The sequence below is a fragment of the Epinephelus lanceolatus genome, chromosome 13 (genome assembly GCF_041903045.1).
Source record: "Epinephelus lanceolatus isolate andai-2023 chromosome 13, ASM4190304v1, whole genome shotgun sequence".
In the NCBI taxonomy this organism is placed as follows: domain Eukaryota; kingdom Metazoa; phylum Chordata; class Actinopteri; order Perciformes; family Serranidae; genus Epinephelus; species Epinephelus lanceolatus.
In genome coordinates, this window is record NC_135746.1 from 10890044 (window position 1) to 10912120 (window position 22077).

Consider the following 22077-nt stretch of genomic DNA (forward strand, 5'->3'; position numbering starts at 1 on the left):
TTTGTACTTTACTGTACTGTAATTTTGAATGCAGTACTTTCAGCCTACTTGTTGCCGCTTGTCAGTGGTGGAAAGTAGTACTTATACTTTAGTTAAGTGTTAAGTGTTTCCATTTTGTGCAAAATTTACTCCAAATTTACTCAGTTTCTTTTTAGAATATTTTTTGGGGGCATTTTAGCCTTTAATTGATAGGACAGTCAAGCCTGAAGGGGGGAGAGAGAGAGAGGTAGTGACATGCAGCAAAGGGCCACGGGCTGGAGTCAAACCCAGGCCGCTGCAGCAACAGCCTTGTACATGGGGCACCTGCTCTATCCACCAAGCCACTGACGCACCAAATTTACTCAATTTCAGAGACAATTTAGCCATCCTGTGCGGAGTTTGCATGTTCTCCCCGTGTCAGCGTGGGTTTCCTCCAGGTACTCCAGCTTCCTCCCACAGTCCAAAGACATGCAGGTTAATTGGTGACTAAATTGTCCATAGGTGTGAATGTGAGTGTGAATGGTTGTCTGTCTCTATGTGTCAGCCCTGTGATAGTCTGGCTACCTGTCCAGGGTGTACCCCGCCTCTCGCCCAGTGTCAGCTGGGATAGGCTCCAAGCGGTTACAGAAAACTAATTAGTGAACTTTTGTACTTTTCTTTGAGTAAAACTTTGAATGCATTACTTGTAACAGAGTATTTCTATACTGTTATATTGTTAAAGTAAGAAGTGGCCCACATTTACTCAAGTTCATAAGTAGCCTACTTATACGTAAATGCAGTAGAGTAAAAGTACCACAATTGTCGCTAAAATTGAGTAAATTTGAAGTAAATTTTGCACAAAATGGAAACAGTACATTAAAGTTAAAATTACTAGTTTAAGATCAGGGTTTTACATGGCGAACATAGCGTAAAAATGTCATGCATTTAGATGAACCACTCATCAGTTTATAATGTGGGTAGCACAAGTTTCACCTCGACTTGCTACAACAGTAAAATGCTACTCAAACATGAATGTGTTATTGTTAAAGATGAATTAATGTGACATTTTACATATCATATAATACTCACGGGTATTTTTAAGCATAACAAGTACTTTTACTTCTAAAACTTTGAGTATAAAATACTTGCAGACTTTTACTTAAGTAAGATTTTCATGCAGGGCTTTGCTTTTATAGTGTTGATCTCTATAGCAGTGATAACAATTACTCTGAGGCAGTCAGTATTGAATGAATTTTGATGTGAAAGGAAGCGTCCTTGCACTTGCCTTTACAGAAAATATAATGATAGCTGTTTAAACTTTGACCAGCAGATGTCTCTGTTCACCCTTTTGTTGCCTCTCATAGAAGCAGGTGTCAGGAATGAAAGTTAAAGTTTAACCTAGTGCTGTACACATTTCCTCAAATATATGAATGTTTTGAAGCTGTAGCTTCTGTTAAAGCTGGTAAGCACAGTACAAACCTTTGGTGAGAAAAGGAAAAAAGTCACCAAGTTCACTTTATTGTCGTTTGTTTGAATATACAACATTTCTGTCTTGCAACGTATAAAACTATAACAAAAATATCTCTGACTTTTCTCCCAGAGTAAAACCATTTAAAATGGGTTCAACTTCATGCACATCATCAAACTTATCTTCACATTGCAGATAACCTGAGTTGTGTAAATACATAAAACTGAAACTAAATGCATCTTTGGAGTTTCGTAGCTCCCCCATACCTTTGGGTACTTGCCAGTTAACAGGAAGAGATTTTATGATAATTAACTGCAGTAATTCCCCGGATTACCCCATGACAGAGCACAGTGCCCGTAACTGCGTTGTGAAGACGATTAAAATCAAAGCGTCCTTCATGTACAATTTAGAGTGTTTATACATTAATGCGGGTAGAACAACAAACAGAGAGATAAGAACGAGGGACAACACTGACAATTAATTTTCTCCATTATTACGTGATGAAACATGATCGACATGGTGTACTTCTGAATAACAAAGCTTGTGTTAAAGGAATGCAGAAGTGTCAGTCACATAACTTCTAGAAGAGACAGCATAAAATAAGATGAGCATCTAAACCTCTCAGCTCGAAACAAGCAAGAACATGTAGCTTACAGAAATAAAACAAAGATAATGCTCTGATATGCTGAAAAGAAAGAAGATGATTGCAAATTAATGTTGATTTTCTTAGTAAAAAAAAGCACAGATATGATAGACACATACTGTGGGTCAGGCAGCTTCGTTATTTATAAAATCTCTGTGTTAGGTAGAAAAAGAAAAAAGAGTTAAGTGCTTTTGACTTCATCATATATGAACATATTCATCACAAAGATACATATCTTATTAATCAGAACAACAGTATTTCCTTCATATAATAATATTCAGCCTTGGTGGATTTGTATTACAGTGATTCTGCAATCACTGACCGAGAAAATGGGGAATTACTTACATCATGATTCAGCCCAATTTACCACAAACATTCAATAAACATATACGGTCCCAAGGTGTTTCAACGAGAACGGGTTAGTGCTTCACCTGGAACTAAAACAGGAACAAAGTAGAGCCATAAAAAACCTGCAACCCACAACTACCTCCACTAGACAGCATTATCAAGTAAACATGAACATGTACAATTATAGAAGATCAACAGTTAACTGTTGTCACAAAGAGTATCAAAACATTACTGCTAAGTGAAAGGAAACACCAAAGTAGGGCTGGGTAGTATATCAATATTATATCAGTATCATCATATGAGACTAGATGTCGTCTCAGTGTTGGATATCATAATAGAAGTGTCGTCTTTTCTTGGTTTTAAAGGCTTCATTACAGTAAGGGGATGTAATTTAATGAACTCACTAGACTGTTCTAGTAAGTCTACACTCAAGTAAATGATTTGGTCTATTTTGTCCGGTTTACATATTGAATTACATATAAAAATTTCCATCTAACTGAGACAACTAAGTCTAACATATACCAAAGAATACCTTTTATATCATTAAATTAAAACTGAGATGAATAGACTATGAGATTATGTAACCATATCTCATAGAATTTATTTTATTTACCGTAAAACAGTTTATATATTTACTGTTAATTTCTGTGTGCTTCAGATATTTTGATGTTCATCAACAAATTTGAAAAACACAGAATTTATGAACGTTATTACATAAAATGTATTAAAGTAAATAAGGTTAATTCTATGCTATATAGTTACATAAATACTCATAGTCTCTTTGTCTCAGTTTATTTGATTAAATTACATGAATAGTATTTTTTTGGTTTATGTTAGAATTACTTGACTCAATAGGATGGAAGTTTCTGAAATATGTAAACCTGACAAAAGGCAGATAATCACATTACTGATGATTATTTATCAAAAAACGTATTGTGTTCTGTGAGAGTACCAATAGTCAATATTGTCGAAATATCAATATTGAGATATATGGTCAAAAACATTTTGAAATTTTATTTTCTACATATCGACCAGTACTACATTAAAGTGAGATTCGTTTATCAGGGTTTTTGTACTACCACTTAGTCACTGGAACTCACAAAGACTTTGCTTTCTATCCACAAAAAAATCTGTAATTTATTTTTTGACAATGGTTTTGGAAGATCAATATTTGTTGAGCTGAGATCTGATGAGAGTTGACCATGGTGTACATGGTTTACATTTGTATAACACAGTGTTTAATCAGGAAGAATACTTTGCCACAGGATGACAATTATCTGAGTAAGCCACATATGTACAGGTCACAAGCAAGTCTCAAGTCTTAACCTTGAAGTCTCAAGCAAGTCCTAAATTACTGTGGTAAGAATCAAGCAAGTCAAGTCAGGCAAGGACAAGTCAAGTCATATAAGACTCTAATTATCTGGTCAAATGTTAGACTTCTAGCTAATGTCTGACCAGTCAATAAGCTAATAAGTTAGCGAAAAAGCTTTCTTACCTTTTTACTACTGTCATCTACAACATAATATTTGAATTCTTATGGCCCTGACACATCAAGCCAATGGTTGGCTGGTAGTCAGTGTTGAGCCGTTGGTGAGCATCTGTCTGTTTTTGCGGTGTGTCCTGCGCTGTTGCCATTTGTCATTTTTTTTTAGCCAATTCAACATGTTGAATGAAATAGAAACAACCTTGTAAGATTGTTTTTTTTTAGCCACTGAGCTCTTTAGCAGAAACAGTTTGTAATTGTTTGTCTTATCGTTTACTAGCACACAGTAAATATGCTCTGTTCTTTCAACATTAGATTGTGTTGTTAATGTGCTAACTCGCTAACTAGCATCTTAAATCTGTCCTGTTGGTCTCCTGGTTTCCCATTTTGAATGACGAACACAGACTACCATTGCCTGCTGGCGTGGAGAGTCCTCTCTCACAAGTGTACAACGTACCTGCTAGTTGGCCATTGGCTGTAGTCTTTGTGATGTGTTCAGGTGCAACTTTTTGGCTGAGACAGGTAACGTTAGGGGACGCAACACTTGGCTTTCGTCACCACTAGTTCTTTGATGTCAGTTTGGTGTGTCTTGGCCTTTATATCCCAATTCATTTTTGACAACCCCCCTCCATGATAGTCGCCCTGTGTGTTGGCCTCTGCTGGTCTGCCACATCTTAGTAGATTGCTAGGTTTGCACGCATTGCACTAGAAATCACCCAATCATGTTTCAAAAACAAAATGTAACTACTCAGTATCTACAAAATGCAAATATTTAATTAAAAAAGTCTCAAGTCATGAATACCAAGTCAAAGTAAACGTCAAGTGTTTTATCAGTGTTGGTCGAGCAAATCTCAAGTCCTTGACTTTGTAACTCGAGTCAGACTCAAGTCATGTGACTCGATTCCCCTGTCTCTGGTTATCTCTAAGAATGTTGACTTCATATCAAGCACAAATATATACAGAAGATATTGATTAGTGTACTAAATTTTGATCAGAATCAAGGTGAGCACAGATAATTTCCTTCAGATTTGATCACAGTGTGATTTCTTCATAAGCATTCACATTGGTTAGTTCTGATAATATTAATAAAGCAGCACTATTCACAGGTATAAAAATACTCTGACTACAGTACTAAGTGCTCCTTGAAATTAGATTTTGTATAATGATACTTTCATTTCATGTTAAATTTAAGTGGACATTTTAAGTGCAGAGGAAGAGCTTTTTTGTTATAACGGGGTAAATACGTTGATGAATATCATCTACTCATCCATCGAGATTACCAAGTTCCATCTAGTAAACAAATCATCCACCTCCAACCCTGTTCCCCCACCTCTCTCCTTCGCTCTCTCTGCCTCTGCCTTCTCCTCTGACCCTTGTCTTACAAACACATTTTCCAGCCTCAGTTTGCCCTTCATCGAATTCACCTCCTCCTCCTCTCCTTCCATCCCGTTCTCCCTCCCTTTCTCTGCCTGCATCAACCTATCCAAACCGTCCCTCTTGCTGTACTCAAACGCCATCTCTGGCAACACTAGTTTCCCAGTCTGGGGATCCCAATCAACACAAATAGGTCCCTCCTCTTCCTCGTTATCATCTTGCTCTATTTCCTGTGCTGTAGCCAGTTTCACAGCACCATAGTCATCAGGGAAAGAAGCTGATTGGCCAGCGTAGGAGGAAGCCATGTTTGTGATATTCTGACAGGCATAAGCAGAAAGAAGGGGTAGTGCTTCACTCCCATTTCTTTCCTCCACACCTCCATCTATCTCTCCATCTGTTCTCACTCTTACCTCTGCATCCATCTCTTCCTCCACTCCTTCCTCATTTGTTTGTAGATTTAAAGGAATGCAGAAGAGGCCAGTTTGTGGGGTTGTGTTTAGAAATAAACCTGTAAACTCTCTTTCCTCCTCCTCCTCTCCATCCACCTCTAACGGAGGTGCTCCCTGAAAAGACAGTAATGGTGGTAACACCGGCTGCGACCATGCATGTGCTTGCAAAAGTGTGCTCGTCTCTGTCTGTGTGTGTCCGGGGAATAGGCTGTCCTCAACTTCCCAGTCTTTCTTCTCTGAATTTTCTCCTGCTGTGCATTTCTTGTGTTCACCTTTCAGATTATTCCCATTTTCTCGGCTGATTTCCATTTTAGGACCAACACCAACAAACCCATAGTCGATGGACAAATTATCCCAGGGTTCCTCTGGGGCTGGTGGTGTTTCAGGCCTCTGGGAGGCGTATCCTGGTGGGGGTAGTGCACAGTGTCGTGGCCGCTTGGCACATGCAGGGACTGATATGCTGCTTTCTGGTGGCAGCTCTTTGATGATGGTGATGAGGATGAGGTTGGGTTTCTCAGGTGGGAATGTCAGAGGGGGAGGATGAAAAGCAGGTGGGTCCTGGAGGTTGAAGGAAAATGAGTATACTATTAGAAGATCGACCATTAACTTTTGAAACAATTTTTAAGTAAACTTCTGACATTTTGAGATGCCATACAATAGTCAAAACTGTTATTTAATTATCACATACCAATTAGTCCCTCAAACAAAATGGACTGTTCCCCCCCAAATCGAGAATACACTTCCAAGCTCCCCTGTGCGCAATGATTAGAACTTCGATGTAGTCAAAAAAATCAGGCCTGACCCTACATGAACACACATAGTTTGTGTCCAAACCCAACCAGATGCCAAACCAGTGAAACACACAAGCAGTTTTGGGCCTGAGGCCCATTTCAAACACTTGAATTTTTACTGTAAAGAAAAACTACAATTACTGCTTTGTGGTTGTATGCCTCCGTGAACCAGTCAAGTTACACTTACAGTTCACATCCATTTCTGAAAACATGGATGCCTCACACACATCTTCCCCCCCAGCAGCACAGGAGATCTATACAATCAGCACAGCTTCAAGGTGGACACCCAAGATTAGTGTCACCAATTCAGTATCTGACCAAATGTCTCCCCCTCTGTTCCTGAGATGTGACGTTGAGTAAGGGCTAGGGAAGCGTTTTTTTGCAGAACAATATGATGTCACAGTGAAGCTGACCTTTGACCTTTTAGACATAAAATGTCATAATTTTATCCTATTGGACATTTGTGTGAAATTTGGTCATAATTAGTGTATGAATTCTTGAGTTATGGCCAAAAAACATGTTTTGTGAGGTCACAGTGACGTTGACGTTTGACCACCAAATTCTAATCAGTTCATGTACCAGATCTGAGGTAACTCCTTCAAGGTGTTCTTGAGATAGCGTGTTCACAAGAATAGGATGATCGGACGGACAACCCAAAAACAAACAAATAAACAAAAACAAATGCTCAAAATTACATTAAATTTGAATGCATATTCTGACATTCAACAATTAAAATACCAGCAATCAGTGAAAGTTCTACATCCTGCTGGTAGAACAGTGGGTGGTCAAAGGTTAAAAATCCAAGTAGACATGTTTTCACAACATTAAGGACAAAAACTAGTTCAGTTGCTGGTGTGTGTTTTAAGTGTGTATGTGTGTGTTTGCATTACCAGTATATATGGGCTCTTCTGTCCTTTCCCCGACAGGTAGCGATAGAGAAGGTATCCAACCACCACCAGCACACAGATGCACACAGCTGGAACAACAATTCCCACAATCACCCACCGCAGCTGGCCAATCAAAGGGTCTAGAGGGAGACAAGGGTAAGAAACATTAAAGGGATAGTCTGGATTTTTTGAAGTGGGTTTGTATTAGGTACTTATGTAGCTTATGTTACTGACAGTTGATGACGGTCGGTGCACCCCTAATTTGGAGAAGCAACCAGAAGTGCCGACTCGGAAGCTAAGCAATGTACTGCTTTAGATGGGTCACCAGCAAAACATATTTTAGCCACCTAAAACAGTCACACCTAAAAAAAGATCAATAATACATAAAATGTACACTATATTTAAAATATTTTCACTGCTTTATCTTGACACAGGCAGCCCCTTCCAACGAGGAGGCCATTAACGGCTTTAGTTCCCTATCTATGGTTGTGTCAAAGCCACCAGACTCAGACGCTTAACAAGGGAGCTGCTGGTCAACTGCTTCCTTGATCAGTTAGTGTGTTTGTGCTATTGTGTAACTCTGGTGAATCTGAATGAACCCTTTGAAACACCAAAGTTGCACAATTACATAAACAAATCCATTGAGGCAGTGGCAGACCAGCAGCTCCTGTTTTCAGTGATGTTATATTATTGTTTTTCTCAGTCTGGTGGCTTTGAGGGCATTGATATAATGGCTTCAGTTCTTCATTGGAAATCACTTTGTGTGGTAAGGTAAAGCTGTGAACATATTCTAAATAACTCACCATCCACTTAATTAGGTACACCTGTTCAGCTGCCCGTTAACGCAAAAGCAAATCGGCCAATCACATGGCAGCAACTCAATACATGTAGGCATGTAGACATGGTCAAGACGACCTGGTGAAGTTCAAACTGAGCATCAGAATGGGGAAGAAAGGTGATTTAAGTGACTTTGAACGTGGCGTGGTTGTTGGTGCCAGACGGGCTGGTTTGAGTATTTACTGGGATTTTCACACACAACCATCTCTAGGGTTTACAGAGGATGGTCCCAGCAAGAGAAAATATCCAGTGTTGATGCCAGAGGTCAGAGGAGAATGGACAGACTGGTTCAAGATGATAGAAAGGCAACAGTAACTCAAATAACCACTGGTTACAACCAAGGTCTGCAGAAGACCATCTCTGAACCAACAGCACATCCAACCTTGAAGCAGATGGGCTACAGCAGCAGAAGACCACACCAGGTGCCACTCCTGTCAGCTAACAACAGGAAACTGAGGCTACAGTTCACACAGGCTCACCAAAACTGGACAATAGAAGATTGGAAAAACATTGCCTGGTCTGATGAGTCTGGATTTCTGCTGCCACATTCAGATGGTAGGGTCAGAATTTGGTGTAAACAACATGAAAGCATGGATCCATCCTGCCTTGTATCAACGGTTCAGGCTGCTGGTGATGCTGCTTTGGGCCCCTTAGTACCATCTGAGCATGGTTTAAACACCACAGCCTACCTGAGTATTGTTGCTGACCGTGTCCATCCCTTTATGACCACAGTGTACCCATCTTCTGATGGCTACTTCCAGCAGGATAACGCACCATGTCACAAAGCTCAAATCATCTCAAACTGGCTTCTGGAACATGACAATGAGTTCACTGTACTCCAATGGCCTCCACAGTCACCAGATCTCCGGTGAGTGTATAGCATACACTTAAACAACTGATATTGTTTTTTTAAGGTAACTAAAATATGTTTTATTGCTGACCCCTCTCAAAGGAGTGCATTGTTTAGCTTATGTGATGGCACTCTTACCTGCTTCTCCAAACTGGGGGCGTGCCAACTGATATCTACTGTATTAAATACACTGACAGTGGATAAGTACTAAGGATAGACCGATACATCGGCCGGCCGATATATCGGGCCGATATTTGAGTTTTTTACTTGTATCGGCATCGGCCGATACGCGCGTGGGTTTGCAGATTTATTTTTCCCTGGCATGATTTACAGACAGGCATCCACGGGCAGCTCTGTGTTGCCGGAAGATCCTGCAGCGCACATGCAGCGAATCCTACTGTGTACAGTAGTTGTTGTTCAGCTTAAATATTTGTTTATTTTATAAAGACATTACTGGAAGATTTAAGAGCACTGAACTCTTTTTTTTATTTGAATGTATAATAATAATAATAATATTCTACCTGTTCTACCTCAACTTTCCATCTTGTTTTAGTATTTTTTACTGTTCAATAAATGTTTCTTATTTTAAACTTGAGACCTGTAATATTTGTTATCATTGTGTCATTTTTTTGATGTAAATTGAGGGAGCAAAAGCAGTATCGGCCCCAAATATCAGCTCAAGAAAATCGGCAGTCCATAATCGGTCATCGGCTAAGGGTGATGGAAAAAAATCGGTATCGGCATCGGCCCTAAAAAATCCATATCGGTCTATCCCTAATAAGTACCTCATATACCCCACTTCAAAAGATTTTTTTCCTTTAATACATACATACAGTACATATGCTTAAAGGTATTCACTAATAGAAGACGTCTCAAGCACAAACATCAGTCTCTCTTCTCTCATCTATATCATGTTTGGTCACATTCTGTTCTACCTGTCAAACAGGGAACAAAATATTCTCTTATACACACAGTGTGGTTGTACCTTCAGGCGTCATTATGCACTGCCATCCTGAGGGCTGGCATATGGCAGGCATGGAGACGAACCTTGTCTTGGCAGAGAAGCAGTACTTTGTATTGTAGTCCATCAGGCGATATTTGTACGAACTGGAGACCACTGGGAAATGGTGCTACAAAAAAATAAACACATTTAGATTAATTAGTGCTATAGGAGAACTTGATGGGACAGTGCCAGAACTTTTAAATATACTCACCGTCTGGCCTTGACCGGTATTGTAGATGGAGAGGTTGTAAATCATCTGGGGGTAAACTGTTGCCATGGAAACTGCTTTGGTGTGGTTATTAGGCAGATATCTCATTGGACCTTTCAGAGTGATGATGGCGTTGTTTTCCTCTAGTTCCACAGAAACCAGCGGAGGACCAAAACTCGCTATACAGATATACAAAATATGTTAGGTAGATTTTAAATACTTAGAGTTGAAATATCGACTATGTCACCAAAGTTATCAGCCGTCCTATGTGCGTGTCTGTTCGTATTAACGTCTCAGAATGTCACTTCAACTTACTGTCTGTCTTTGGATCGAATCTCCTCCCTGTCAAGGCCCATTTGGATGACGCTCTCCGGCTCACAGCACGCACCCTGGCATAGTATCCATGCTCCAGATCCCATGTCTCATTGCTCAGATCACACCAGCTCCGCACTATTTCTGTACACCGCCGCACCGGCCTCCACTGCACCCGTCTTCCTTTGCTGCCCTCAACACTGTCCCCGTAGCTGGGAAACATAGACGAGAAAAAAGTGAAGACGCGGACAGCACTCCAGTTTGACTTTTTAATATTGCCAGATGGATGTTTCGGGCAAGACGCCCTTCTTCAGTGAATATTCTGGCAATACCACAAACAGTATACACAGGTGGGGTTAACTATAGGTGACTTCAACAGGGTGGAAACCCAGACGAGACCACAAACTGGGACAGTAGAAATGGAGGGAGTGAGCTTAAAACACACTCCTTTTGTTGTGCAGCTTCCCCTTAAGCACAAAACTTCAGCTCACACAAGCTGTATGTTAGATCTAGTTACGTTTTTCTTTTGTGTCTGCATTCTTCTCTTTTCTTGGCTTCTTGTTGTTTCTAAGTTCCTTTGAGACTTGCAGAAGAAAAGCTTATATAACTACATTAACCTCAGCTTCAACCAGGGGCGCCTTTACTCTCAAAACAGCGTGCACAGTTTTGCTAAGGTTTCCAGGTCCAATGACAAGTTTCTTTTAAACGGTGTGCTGGGAAATGGGGTTCGAGGTATGTTTTTTCTCATTTGGTGGGTGTTGCCTAATCAACAGCAACCATGCAAGTAAAGCCATTTGAACTGAAATGAATTAAACCCCACCGTACGAAAGGCAGTGCACTTGCATAACACAACAGGGTGTTCAACGCACCAACATTTTTGTTTGAATAAATGTTTTTGCTGTGTTTTGTCAGGGCTGAATGCATCCCAAGTAAAGTCCAAGGTAGTAACAGAACCAATGCACCTAAAAAGAAAGAATTATAGTGGCTTCCAGTAGGTCACTACGTTGTTGCTTGTCAATGGGATCTAATTTGCGCATGCTGTAGGCATCAGCTGTTCCGCTCATTCATTGAGTCCACATGTCTCTCTTGCTTTTCGTGCTTTTATTACTTACATTCAACACAACTTGTATCCAGAGACCGTCAAGCAGAGTTAGGTCGCTAAATCGCATTGTTTACCACTTCACTGTCTTCTTCCCTGATGCCGTGACCACGGTCTAGAAACAGTGTGCTTCCCAGGCATGCAACACACCTGGCTGCTTTTCCCTGCCCACCTAAAGAATGCCCAATTTGTATGTGACAGTGTTCACAGGTGGTATTACAGGAAGACAAACAAAAGCAAACACAAGGAAAATTGTCTCTTACAGTTCCTTTAGTGTGTAATCACCTGAAAATAAAAATCGTTACGTTAGAATGAGCCGTCTATGTCTAGATAGGGAGCAGATCCTCATCTATGCACATCACCATGTTTCCAAACCAAACACTGGCTCTAGATAGGGCCATTTACATTTTCACATTGGCCCCTCCACGACAACAGCATCATAAACACTTGCTTTATCCAGTGTTTTTATCCGTTTAAATCACCTGGTCTGTTGCTTTTGGAGAGGACGAGACCTCTGTGAATAATTCAGCTCCTGGTTAAAACTGTCCTGAACGTCTGGATCTTATGTTATCAGAGAAGAAAGGTGAGCGCAGCAGATGCAAGGCTAACAGCCTGTTTCTGACATGCCAAACAGTGTTGGAGAAACACTGATTTGCAACATGAATCTGATTTATTCAGTGTTTTTACCTGCTTAGATCACTGGGTGTGTTTGTTTTGCAGGAGGAGACCTCTGCAAATAATTAGGCTCGTGGTAAAAACCTCCTGAACAAGGAACACTGAAACTTCTCCCAGTTAGAACCTCCTCAGTGTTCCTTGTTCAGGAACAAGGAACACTGAGGAGGTTCTAACTGGGAGAAGTTTCAGCTGGTTGTATTCTGCAATCCTGACCCCTATATCCTCCTAAGACCCAGCAATTCATTTTTGTCCTCTGTGGGGGACATGAGTCTGAGACCTCTAAATTAAACATCATTTATGCAATCTAATTGAGTCCCACTATACTGTCAAGAGGACATCCTGGGCTTTCTAATGATGCCACAGATTTCAGAAATGTACAATATTTTTAACCCTGTCAAAACACAACTTTTATTCAATGTCCTTTGTAGGGGACAGCGGGACTTGCTAACTTCTGTTTTTAACCAATTTCCATACTTCCGAAATTGTGAAGTGTATCAAATGTAACATGTTTTTGTGTGTTTCAAAGACAAAAAACTGCTTCCTGTTATACCATGCATGATCTGTTTCTACCATTTTTTTTCCCCGTTAAAGGGTTTTTTTGGGGGAGTTTTTCCTTATCTGCTGCGAGGGTCCCAAGGACAGAGGGATGTCATATGCTGTAAAGCCCTGTGAGGCAAATTGTGATTTGTGATATTGGGCTTTATAAATAAAATTGATTGAAATTGATTGATCTGTTGTTAGTGCTGTGTGTGATGTGAAACTCTAAACTCAGCTTTAGGTGACTATCAAGTGTGCAGAATGCAGTTAACTTAAAAAGCTCCACAATGAGATGTTACTTCTTAAAATTATGTTTTAGTGTTCAGATGTGTTTCCTTCATCTAACTGGTTTTTTTTTTAAACATTTTTTATTGAATGCATTTAACTGTTTTAAATGCTCATGAAATGAAAAGAAATTGGATTAATCTGTTTTAAGTGTTCAGGAAATGAAAAGAAATGTAATTTATCTGTTAGAAAAAAACGAAATTTTACACCAAGCAAGACCCGATGTCCACTGTAAGGGACATTTGATAAAAAATAAATAAATAACATTCATGATTTTTTTTTTGGCTGTAACATGTTTCTTTCAACTACAATACTTAAACTATCTAAAAAAAATCTAAATATCAAAACCTTTTTTCTTCCGGGTCTCAGGAGGATATGCCACTAAAATCCCCTGAATCTTACACACTGGACCTTTACGTATTTGCATCTTGAGGCCAATTACTTTGCTCCCGGGACCACTTAAGTTGAACAAACAAATTTGATTGTTCTCTTTTTTAAATCTAAAATTTAAAATCTTTACTTACATAGCATACTGCACTGTATAGTGCGTGTCATTCGGCGTGTCGTTTCCTGGAAGCCATTGCAACATATTCCTCAGGTTGACTGAGGTGAAGATCACATTGATGGGGCTGGGAGGAGAGGAGGAGACTGAGGGGAAAGAGAACGAGAATGACAAATGGCTCATTAAATATAAAGTCATGTTTGTTACTACATTTTCTTTAACCAGTTTCTGCTCATGTAGTGCAGTGTTGTTTTGGAGCAGATTTTTTTGGCACTGTTGTTGACTGACTCTTAATCTTCCTCTTGTATTTTACAGTATCACAAAAGTACCTGTTAATCCCTCACATTGTTGTGCAGCTGTTCTACAGGTGGCTGCTCATAAAACACAATAAAATACAACCAGAGTATCTGAATTGATTTAACTTCTCTATGTACATATTATAAAAAGGTGTGCATGGGTCACACACTGATGAAATCTGGTTTCATCCTGAGAACCAGTTTTGTAGGTTACAGACATCTGAATAAATTGAACTTAAATGCCACACTACATACTTCAGTGCCAAATACAGTACACACCCATGTGACCCATTATTGGTCATACTTTACAGAGGCCGTGACACACACGCACACAAACAGTACAGGAGAAGTTAATCATAGCCTTTACAACTGTGTGCGTAGTAACACTTACTGTTTGAGACTTTATGTTTACTTTACATGAATAAATGACTTTTATGTGTAAAGCATGTAACAACACCTTTCCAGCACAGGTGCATAAAACACAATAAATGCACGTGTTTGCTGATAATATTTGCATGAAGCAGGTTGTAATGATGAAACAGTTTCGTAGCTTATTTACTTTGGGTAAACACCATAAAACTACCTGGACAAAAAGAGAGCCGAGTAAATCAGATCTGCTCCACAGTTAGATTCAGATCAGTCTCTGATGTAATGAATCTGCACAATATCTCAACTTGTGTCCTATTAAAAGCCTAAAAAGTAACTTTATAATAGTTTAGTACACAGTTCATATAACGTTAGCTGTTACTTGTAGTCATGGGGATTGGTAAATAATTAATAAAGTAAGACAGAAAAGTAGTCGTCATGTTAGTTGAATGCAGTCCTACCTGTGCAGTGTAGAGCCAACAGGTTCAGAAACAACACCACGGTCCACATATCTGTACGGAGCGCTCATATTTTCACAAGTTGACATGAAACACCAACATCTCCGACCCTCCGGCACCGGCCTTTGGGCTCCGCTGGCTCCGTCACCTCCTGGGACAGATCACCTGTCAACGGGCCGATGTTTCCCCGTACGATTAAAATAAATCACCTGTTAAAGACACTCATGCTGGAGGAGGAAATAAACGAGAGTCGGAGCGGTTGGTATCAGTGACAGAGGAGCGGTAAAGCCGAGACGACTTTAAACAGCCCCTTGCGACAGGTTTCCGTGTAAGAGGAAGGAATGTGACCTCACTTGTTTGTGCACATTACACCTGCGCAGGTGTGTGTGTGTGTGTGTGTGTGTGTGTGTGTTACGTGATATTACTAAGCCCTGCTCCCGCTGCTGTAGAGTGTAATCTAATTCTGTAATAAAGACAACACTGTGTATAAAACAAACAAAACTCTGAATTAAAATCACGCATTACAAAATATACTTAGGCTACTTAAAGGTACATCACCAAATCTCATCAAGTAAAATGACCCCTATATTGTTAGATTATTATTGAATTATAATCAGTGTGTGATTATTACGGATTTTTACTCCCATTCCTCGTTATTTTTATTCAGTGTAGACACGTTTATCTCACCTTGAGCTTTTAGGGAGTGTTCGTTATTTATGAGGGGCGAAGGAGTGGTGCATAAAGGGGGATGCATGTCAAACATTTTTTATTGTATTATTGTATTGGGGATGGTGTTTTGTTTTTTGTTTTTTAGCTTAAGGGGAGGGGCATACAATTTTAAATGTTTCTATTGATTTTACCGCATATTTTTTTCAAAATGGCCAAAATTACACCATTTGTCATAGCCTTAGAAATAAAAAAAAAAAAAAAGAAATTATTTGTTGGATTTTCAAATTTCCAATGATCCTTGGACACATTGTGTGACACACTGTGGCATTGTGCTGTGTGATAAAACTGAATATATGCAATATTCATGCTGTCTAATCAGCATCTTGATATGCCACACCTGTGAGGTGGGATGGATTATCTCGGCAAAGGAGAAGTGCTCACTAACACAGATTTAGACAGATTTGTGAACAATATTTGAGGGAAATGGTCTTTTGTGTGTATAGAAAATGTTTTAGATCTTTGAGTTCAGCTCATGAAAAATGGGAGCAAAAACAAAAGTGTTGCATTTATATTTTTGTTCAGTGTATATGTATACATATACATATTTTGTCAAAATTGCTTTATTCTACGTCTCATTTAAAATGTGGCCAAAAATAAGCCATTTGCACGAACTGACCAGTATCAACTCTACGATTTCTTCTTCAGCTTTCAACTTTTAACTTTAAAACATCAAAGGATATGTTTCAAAAATCTATAACTAATTTAGGGTCAAGGGAGGGTCATGTATTTTCCACCACTCACTCACTCACACACTCAAGGAGACCCAAGAAAAAATAAATGTAGCTTCAAGGAGAGAAAGAACAGTCCCATAGGATAAATCTTTGTGTAAGCTTTTAGCTTCCTACAACTCCAGCAGAAGGTTTTGTTTACTTTAAGTTAATGTATATCTGAGATAAGATAAGACAGACTTTATTGTCCTGAAAGAAATTTGTCTTGGATACATGTAGTTCTTGCCGTTAAAAGATACAAAAAAGTTCCTACATACAGTTCCTACATACAGTACAGGCCAAAAGTTTGGACACACCTTCTCATTCAATGCGTTTTCTTTATTTTCATGACTATTTACATTGTAGATTCTCACTGAAGGCATCAAAACTATGAATGAACACATGTGGAGTTATGTACTTAACAAAAAAAGGTGAAATAACTGAAAACATGTTTTGTATTCTAGTTTCTTCAAAATAGCCACCCTTTGCTCTGATTACTGCTTTGCACACTCTTGGCATTCTCTCCATGAGCTTCAAGAGGTAGTCACCTGAAATGGTTTTCCAACAGTCTTGAAGGAGTTCCCAGAGGTGTTTAGCACTTGTTGGCCCCTTTGCCTTCACTCTGCGGTCCAGCTCACCCCAAACCATCTCGACTGGGTTCAGGTCCGGTGACTGTGGAGGCCAGGTCATCTGCCGCAGCACTCCATCACTCTCCTTCTTGGTCAAATAGCCCTTACACAGCCTGGAGGTGTGTTTGGGGTCATTGTCCTGTTGAAAAATAAATGATCGTCCAACTAAACGCAAACCGGATGGGATGGCATGTCGCAGCAGGATGCTGTGGTAGCCATGCTGGTTCAGTGTGCCTTCAATTTTGAATAAATCCCCAACAGTGTCACCAGCAAAACACCCCCACACCATCACACCTCCTCCTCCATGCTTCACAGTGGGAACCAGGCATGTGGAATCCATCCGTTCACCTTTTCTGCGTCTCACAGAGACACGGCGGTTGGAACCAAAGATCTCAAATTTGGACTCATCAGACCAAAGCATAGATTTCCACTGGTCTAATGTCCATTCCTTGTGTTTCTTGGCCCAAACGAATCTCTTCTGCTTGTTGCCTCTCCTTAGCAGTGGTTTCCTAGCAGCTATTTGACCATGAAGGCCTGATTCGCGCAGTCTCCTCTTAACAGTTGTTCTAGAGATGGGTCTGCTGCTAGAACTCTGTGTGGCATTCATCTGGTCTCTGATCTGAGCTGCTGTTAACTTGCCATTTCTGAGGCTGGTGACTCAGATGAACTTATCCTCAGAAGCAGAGGTGACTCTTGGTCTTTCTTTCCTGGGTCGGTCCTCATGTGTGCCAGTTTCGTTGTAGCGCTTGATGGTTTTGCGACTCCACTTGGGGACACATTTAAAGTTTTTGCAATTTTCCGGACTGACTGACCTTCATTTCTTAAAGTAATGATGGCCACTCGTTTTTCTTTAGTTAGCTGATTGGTTCTTGCCATAATATGAATTTTAACAGTTGTCCAATAGGGCTGTCGGCTGTGTATTAACCTGACTTCTGCACAACACAACTGATGGTCCCAACCCCATTGATAAAGCAAGAAATTCCACTAATTAACCCTGATAAGGCACACCTGTGAAGTGGAAACCATTTCAGGTGACTACCTCTTGAAGCTCATGGAGAGAATGCCAAGAGTGTGCAAAGCAGTAATCAGAGCAAAGGGTGGCTATTTTGAAGAAACTAGAATATAAAACATGTTTTCAGTTATTTCACCTTTTTTTGTTAAGTACATAACTCCACATGTGTTCATTCATAGTTTTGATGCCTTCAGTGAGAATCTACAATGTAAATAGTCATGAAAATAAAGAAAACGCATTGAATGAGAAGGTGTGTCCAAACTTTTGGCCTGTACTGTATATGCAGTCCATACACAGAGCTGTCGCTGTTCACAATCCCACACACTCAGTACACACAGTACATGTACAGACAGCCATCAGCCAACAAATTGCATGCTTATGCAACAGTTATGTTGAAAAAAAAATGTGTATCTATATGTATCTATCCATAGATATAGATATATATACACACACACACATATTTACATAGAAGTACACGTTGTATGGTTAAGCTACAGTTCCCATTTATGGTTTAATGGACAAGGGAACAAAAGAGTTTTTAAGTGGTTAAACCTGCACTGGGCGACTCTAAAGCGTCTACCTGAAAGGAGAAGTTGGCACCTATACCTCTACCTATATGTATATGTATATAAGGGTGTGTCTGTATCATGGTCTGTGTACATCTGAATATCTTCTTTGTGTAGCCTGATTTTATTTTAAAAAAATTCACATTCACCAGAGTAAGTACGCCAGGCATCGTTAAATATAGATTATATAAAGTAATGTTGAGTGTGAGCGGTATGGTATATATTTTTGAAAACGTATATTATTCTTATCGTAGGTTATAATTCCCGACGACAAACTGAAGCGGAACTGTGCAGCTTGTGTCTCCGGTGTGACTCCGGATTGTTTTTGCGGTTGCACGTCTCGCGGCGCTTTCATTCTAGTGCCTGTTAGCAGTTAGCTTGTCGGTAGCATTGTGTGCGGCTCCTGGAAGGAGGAACCTGACTGATTTGTGTGATGGTTCGCTAAAAAATTAACACTTTTTAAAGCAAACATGGCGCTGTCGATGGAGACGCAGCTCCAGAGCATCTTTGAGGATGTTGTGGTAATGTGCATCTTTATTAACCGGGGTTAAAGCTAACATTAGTTAGCATGTCACACAGCGTTAGCCTCTGCCGTTATGTGCTCACTCATGAACCTGCTGTGGAAATGAATGATTTCAGTAACATAGCTAGAAAGTGTTTGCTTGTAAATGCAGTTAAGTTACAGCTAAGCATAAATATGTAAACCAACAGCTAAGATTTAAATGTTTTAATCGCTAATGTGACGTTTACATTGCTAAACAATTGGATGTGTAAGACTTTCTGCAATGTGTATTCAGTTTGTTAATTAGCTGCAGCTTTGTGAATGCGCTTACTTGCATGTTCACCTTTACAATGTACCACGTAGAAATGGACATGTGAAAAGTTTGTTTCATTTTCAAAGCGCTTGAGAATTTTTTTGTGGTGCGAAATTAATAGTATTGTTGCTTCAAAACAACAAGTTTGTTGGGGGTTAATTGCCAATATACGCTTTATTTCACCGCAGACATTTTAACGTTATGGTAGAAACAGCACAGGTGTGATCAATCACATTGATGATAGCTGCACTCCACTGAGGGGAGGTGCTTGCATCGTGCATGCAGGCTCAGTTGCAGAGTTTACTGGGACACTAAATTGAACATGTTATCAGTGTCACCTGTGTTCTCCCTAACATGACAAGTCAAAATGTTTGCTGTGAAAATAGTCCAGTAACAGTGATAAGAAGAATCAAGAGAGGGGAATAGTACTAGATAAAGGAAGTATGGTTTTCCCTACAGTTATGTTTAAATAAAATACACTCACCCTAATCTCTACTAACATCAGTGTTACTCTGTAGCAAATTCTGACTTCCCCTGTAAAGAGGCAGCAGAGCATTGTTATTGGCATAACTATGATCAAGAGGAATTGTAGATAAAGCTACATCACATTTATAATGGTATTTGTATTGAAGGGTAACTGCAAATCATACAGATTTACAGTTGAAACAATACTGTTCCTTCCATTTTTTCTTTCTTAACAAACAACTAACATTGCTAGAAAGTGTTTGCTTGTAAATGCAGTTAAGTTATAGCTAAGCATAACTATGTAAACCAACAGCTAAGATTTAAATGTTTTAATCGCTAATGTGACGTTTTAAATTCCTAAACAACTGGATGGTGTTAGACTTTCTGCAGTGTGTATTCAGCTTGTTAATTAGCTGCACCTTTGTGAATGCGCTTACTTGCATGTTCACCTTTACAATGTACCACATAGTCATGGATGTGAAAAATTTGTTTCATTTTCAAAGCAAGTGAGATTTTGGTGTGATGGTAACATCAGCACAGTAAGGACCAAACTAGTGAATGTGTTTGCTACCAGATTTGACCCAGACCTAGATGCAGAGACTTTATGTGTTTATCTTAAGGAGAAACTAGGGCATGAAGTGAATTGTCTAAACCGTAGATTCAGCTCATTCAGAGTTTCTGCTGAATGTAAGGAGGTAAATGAAATGTATAACCCAGATTTGTGGCCTGATGGAGCATAAGTTCGGCGGTACTATGAGCTGCGTAAGATGACCATAGCTGCTTAAAATACTTATGATGCCGCTAAAGGTCTGGGTCTGCCTACAGTTTCTTTTAACAGGTTCCTAAAGCCATGAACAACGACTGTTCAGGTTCTGTCCTCCAACTGTCGTGGCCTGCGTTTGGGCCAGAGTGCAGGAGATCGAGCTTGCCGCAGAGTTGTTGACAGTCTGCTAGAACACTGTGATACACTGTGTCGTCAGGAGACCTTTTTGTCAAAACAGGACCTTGGACAGTTGAGCTCCTTAAATCCTGACTTCCATGGAGCTGGGGAGTCTACAATCGACCTCAGCACAGGAATAGTCAAGGGCAGGATACCCGGGGGTGTAGCTATTCTCTGGCGGAAACAGCTAGATCCGCTGATAGATGTGATCAGAGTTGGTGTCGATTGGTGCATTGCAATACGGTACACACAGAATAATAGGGAATTAGTGATTATGAATGTATACACACCCTATGAGTGTTATCAGAGTGAGGATGATTATTTGAATAAGCTGGTCTTTTGAGTAACAGTTTGTAAGAGTGAACAGCAATAATGTACAATTGCATAATATTTCTCTCCTGTTCAGGTGGGTATGTTTGAAGGCATAAATATTTTCTCATTTTCATTTTTCTCCTTCTCTCCTCAGAAAACTGAGATGATCGAAGAGGCGTTTGCTGGGTAAGATTCCTCCACACACAGGGTCCACACCATTACCATACTGGCGTACACCTGCAGTGTGACGAGTAGACCAAGTGCACACTATTTGACAGTTAACGAGCTGGTTTGTCACACTGGGAGGCCGTTTACACGTACACGGTGATTTTGATAAACGGAGACATCTTCCTTCGTTTGTGCCCTTCGTTTACACGCAAACGGAGATTTCTCCTCTGAAAACGAGTCTTTCTAAAAACTCCGGCCAGAGTGGAGATTTTGGAAAACTCCGGTTGCGCGTTTGCATGTAAACTGAGATAAACGCAGATAAACGGAGTTATAGGCAGCCCACGTCACAGTATGCGTCGGAACTTGCGCCTGTGTAAAAAGTGCGACCTATGTTGCTATGGTGACAATGGATACATGGAAGGCTTGAGCTTCTCGTTACACTGCCACCTACAGGTTTGGCATGCTCTTGTGTATATATACACGGGTAAGTGTAAACGAAGATCTTTTTGAAAACGGAGACGGTGAAATGTCCGTTTATGAAAATAGCCGGCAACGTGTAAACGGCCTCTGGATCCGCTGCTAAATTTCAGCGGCATTTATGTCACCACGACCCATACAGACACAAACAAGTCAGAGGACATTGATAAGACAGAGAACAGCTTTATGTCTTTCAGGCTTACATAAAATTAGGTTCTGAACGTTACTGTTCATGCAAGCAATTTATATGACAACTAGAAAAGCTACTGTGGCTTTTGCCCTGTAGGCTGCCTTTTTTTTTGTCAACTGACAATTACTTGGTTGCTGCCGCTGTCTGACAGATCCATTACACTCCATTTAAACAGCTTGTAGAGAAAAAGGTGTACAGAAGAAGGTGTATGTTGATAAGTTACACACTTTATAATAAC

General features: G+C 39.9%; 2 protein-coding genes across 3 annotated transcripts in view; one reads left to right on the plus strand and one right to left on the minus strand.

Annotated features, from left to right (window-relative positions):
* Positions 1-1438: 1438 nt before the first annotated feature.
* On the minus strand, positions 1439-15175 carry il20ra (interleukin 20 receptor, alpha). The gene is made up of 7 exons (XM_033648315.2): positions 14833-15175; positions 13732-13855; positions 10615-10823; positions 10303-10478; positions 10074-10218; positions 7405-7541; positions 1439-6281 (listed from the first exon to the last, which is right to left on the minus strand). Exons 1-7 carry the CDS (start codon positions 14879-14881, stop codon positions 5160-5162), a joined length of 1962 nt encoding a protein of 653 aa, XP_033504206.1. The 5' UTR covers positions 14882-15175; the 3' UTR covers positions 1439-5159.
* A 3632-nt stretch (positions 15176-18807) lies between these two features.
* The window catches only part of med23 (mediator complex subunit 23), a 33338-nt gene continuing 30068 nt past the window's right edge, over positions 18808-22077 (plus strand). The window contains exons 1-2 of one of the 2 annotated variants that reach the window (XM_033648303.2): positions 18808-18993; positions 21159-21190. In XM_033648303.2, coding sequence (XP_033504194.2) covers positions 18943-18993; positions 21159-21190 — 83 coding nt within the window. In that variant the 5' untranslated portion in view covers positions 18808-18942. The remainder of the gene's footprint in view (positions 18994-21158; positions 21191-22077) is intronic. The other variant, XM_033648304.2, reaches the window with a different exon arrangement.